The 3519-nt window shown below is 57.3% G+C and overlaps 1 protein-coding gene across 6 annotated transcripts in view; it reads left to right on the top strand.

The window, feature by feature from the left end:
• ERG (v-ets avian erythroblastosis virus E26 oncogene homolog) overlaps window positions 1-3519 on the top strand; it is a 159071-nt gene that overhangs the window by 139783 nt on the left and 15769 nt on the right. For 4 of the 6 annotated variants that reach the window (XM_005861297.2, XM_005861298.2, XM_005861296.2 and 1 more), the window contains one exon: window positions 1018-1089. The exons of the other annotated variants lie outside the window; for them this stretch is intronic. In XM_005861297.2, the coding sequence (XP_005861359.1) occupies window positions 1018-1089 (72 nt within the window). The remainder of the gene's footprint in view (window positions 1-1017; window positions 1090-3519) is intronic. 6 annotated transcript variants of the gene reach the window in all.

The following is a 3519-nucleotide window of genomic DNA, read 5'->3' as shown; positions in this document are numbered from 1 at the left end:
GCAGGCACCCTCTGCCAGTGAGGGCGAGTTTTAGGTCACCCCTGTGAGCAAGCCAGCCAACTCAGGGTCAGCCCTCACGTGGAAACGCAGCCGTGTTCCGAAGACTTGCCATTTTATTTTAAAATGCATCATGGGAGTCCAGGTTTGAGTATTCAGTGAAATTGCCACTTGATCTTAGTCCTCGGTATTCAGAACATTGTGCTTTTTAAGCTAAAGTAAAGTAAAGTTAAAAAAAAGGTTTTGTTTAGGATACTTTTCCCCGTGTAGGTTACTCTCATTAGCTTAGTAATGACCTTGTGGCCAGAAATAACAAATAACTTAGACAAAGCCATTTCCCCCTCTTAGGAAACACCTTTGAGTGACACGTGTTTTGTGATAATTTCGTGGTTATTTAAAAATTGGGACAGTGAGTGAAAGTGTCAGGACAGCTCGATGTCATCCTTTTGTTACTGTTAAACATAGAAGCGATCGAAGACCGGGACGCCCAGCTCCGCAGGGACTGAGCCGAGAAAAGGGAATATTTTCTGCTCACTTAACACACGTGTTGATGAGAGACAGAAAGGGAAACAGGCATTCGAGTGGAGATGTGGGTTCATTTTTAATGAGATCCATATAGCCTTTGGCAAAATGCAGTTCTTTGGGACTGCTTTCCAGGGCTCTCAAATATTTTACTTTTTGTGTGTGTGCACAATTTCAAAATTAAAACACCCCCCATAGGATTTTTAAAATGAACTGAGATTGCTGGGCACGTGGCAGGGCACCAGGACGGCCTTCAGCAAGAAGCTGTAAAATCAAAACGCAGGACACCCACCCACCAGGGGGGCCCAGAGAGTCCGTGTCCGCTCCCAGAGTCAGGGTCCGCCTCTGCCCAGCTTCGTCCTTTCCGGCCGGGACGTGCTGTGCAGGCCCCAGGCCCCCCTCCCTGTCGCCGGGCAGAGTAGGCCGGGCGCTGCCGCGGAGATGGACCTCGGACGCAGCCGAAGACCTTCACTTGTTTGTCTCTCCTTTTGTCTGCAGGGGGTGCAGCTTTTATTTTCCCCAATACTTCCGTTTATCCCGAAGCTACGCAAAGAATTACAACTAGGCCAGGTACGGAAACACCCCTGTGTGCTGTGCTCCCCGAGACACCCGGGACGGCCCGGGAGATCCCGAGAGGGCCGATCCTGGGCCCGGAGGGGGCCCTGCACAGTCCTCTGGGGCCTCTGGGGGTTTGGAGCCGAATGTCACTCACAGATCACACTCCTCAGGGCGCCTCGAATCCCCGTGGAATGAAAAGCAGATCAGCCCCGTCACTGGCTGCCTGGAAGCCGGGCGGGCAGAGGTGCACCCGGGTGGGTGCCCGCCCGGCAGGCAGGAGTGCGCCTGCTTCTGAGTTCACTGAAGGCCGGAGGGTTAAGATTGCTCCTCGGGGAACAGCACAGGCAAGAGGAATTCCCCGACACATAGGGACACAGACAAGCCACCTCCCCCCGAAGCGCAGTCGGACCAGGAGGAGGAGTTCCCCCACCAGAGGCACAGGGGGGCTCTCCAGAGAGGGACGGGTGCCCCAGGAGGAGGCGGAGGGGTGGGCATTTGAGGCAGGGGACAGCGTATCGTAGCCAGTCCCCTCCCCACACGGACAACAGCCCCATGAGCTAGATGTCGTCATGCCAGCCTCACAGCTGAGCAAGCCGTGACTCAGGGCCGCGGGTCGCTGTTCCGTGTCCAGACACGGATCTGGAACGCACGCCTCCTGAGACCCAGGCTGTGGCCCTTGGCCCCCCACCACATGGCCACTCCACGAACCTCATTGGAGCTGGGGAAGGCACTGAGTTTGGAGCTGCGGTTTCTTTCCAGAGAGAAAGAAGCGGGGCAGGGGCCCGAGGAGCCCGAGGTAATAAGGTTCGGGCGTTGTTCGCACCTGACACTGCCTGGTAGCGTCCTGGTGCCTGGCTCCCCGACCGCAGAGAACACGCTTGCTCCCTGGTCCTGGGAGGCCTGGTGGGAGGCTCGGCCGAGGGTGCTGTGAGCTCCGGCACGTGACAGATGGCACAGGCCGCTCAGTATGATGAGACCCAGGGTCCAGCGTGCACTAGCCCGCCCTGCGGGTCCCACCTGTGGACTGAGAGAGGCTCACACAGGCACGTTTCCCTCCAGCTCGAGGGAGTTCCCAGTCCGCACTGGCAACGCGGCCTTGGGCAAGCAGGGAGAGCAGGAACATCAGATGGTTCTGTGAGCGTGCTAAAAACATTTTCATCTTTCTTAAAGAAAGTAAAAGCTGCCTGCAGGGCATTGCCCAGGGCTTGCTTGTTTGTGTGAAGCTATCTCACAATGCCTCTGACTGCCTTACAAAAGCCGGGGGTCGGAGCTGGCGTTGAGTTCGGTCAGAGGCCGACAGCATTGGCCAAAGGGGTTGGTGCAGCCCAGTGGTCAGAGCAGCCGGCTGGCTGCTTGTTGCTGCGTGGGTAGAACAGTGGATCCTGGCTCTACTAGGTTTCCTATCTGAGGCTACGGTGGGTTTGGAAGATACACGACCCCTCAGGTGTACGTGTGGCTGGGAGGGTGATGGCCGGGTCTCCATCTCTGTGCTTCAGCGGAGGGAACGGCAAGGGCATCAAACTCAAATGCATGTCCCGTGGCTCGGGTCATGTCCTCCCTTCCGTCTGTCATTTGAGGGTGACCCGGGAGAGACCCCACTGCCGTGTCTCCGTTAGCAGTAGCGTATGTTTCTGAGACTAAGTTTGTGTCGGAAATGCCCGTTTTGAGGACTGCTGTGGTTATGGAAGGAGATACAAACAGTGGGGCCTGAGCTAGAAAGAAGTTAGGCCAGCAGAACAGGCGGAGAACTAACTGCTTGCTGCAAGCCAGAGGCGGGGACTGACCTCGGAGCAGGGAGCAGGTTGTAGGCGTTGGATGGGGCAGTGCTCAGCCTTGAAGGAAGGGTCCTGTGTGTGTGACAGCCGGTGACGGTGGAAGTGGGGTCCTTGTGACAGCTCGGGGGCTGTCAAGCTGACCCCTAAGCTGCAGGAGTCATGGGTGAGGGGTTCACTGTGACCGTGTCCCTGTGGTCGGTGGGCATCTCTCTGTGTTGAGAAGAGGTGACGGTGGAGAGGGCCTGGAGCCCCGCATAGGCACCTGTTTCTGTGCCCGGCACCCTTGGGTGGCTGTGCCATGATTGGCGTGTCCACTCCAGTCCCCCACTCGCACGTCCTCACACCTCCCTGTGTCCTGCCGCCCACCCACCTCCCTCCTTTCCTTCCTGCCTCGAGTCACCCATCCCTGGGCCGCTGCCCCCAGTCTACCCTCTTGTGGCTGATCTTCCCAAATGGACCCCTTATTCCAGAGCCCCCTCCTGCTTGCCCTGTCACGTCGCTGTGGCATTTCAGTTGGACCCCATGATCGGCCAAGACTTAGGGACCTGACAGGTAACCACACGCGGACATTCACTCCTCCGTTCACTCTCATCCCCCCTCTTCCCAGGCTGCTTCCTATGAACTTTCCCCGAATGTTCCCCATTCAGAATGCACCTCCTCCCTAACC

This window comes from Myotis brandtii, unplaced genomic scaffold (genome assembly GCF_000412655.1).
Source record: "Myotis brandtii unplaced genomic scaffold, ASM41265v1 scaffold147, whole genome shotgun sequence".
NCBI lineage: Eukaryota > Metazoa > Chordata > Mammalia > Chiroptera > Vespertilionidae > Myotis > Myotis brandtii.
The sequence above is the reverse complement of the archived record's forward strand: the minus strand, read 5'-3'. Positions and strand labels throughout refer to the sequence as shown.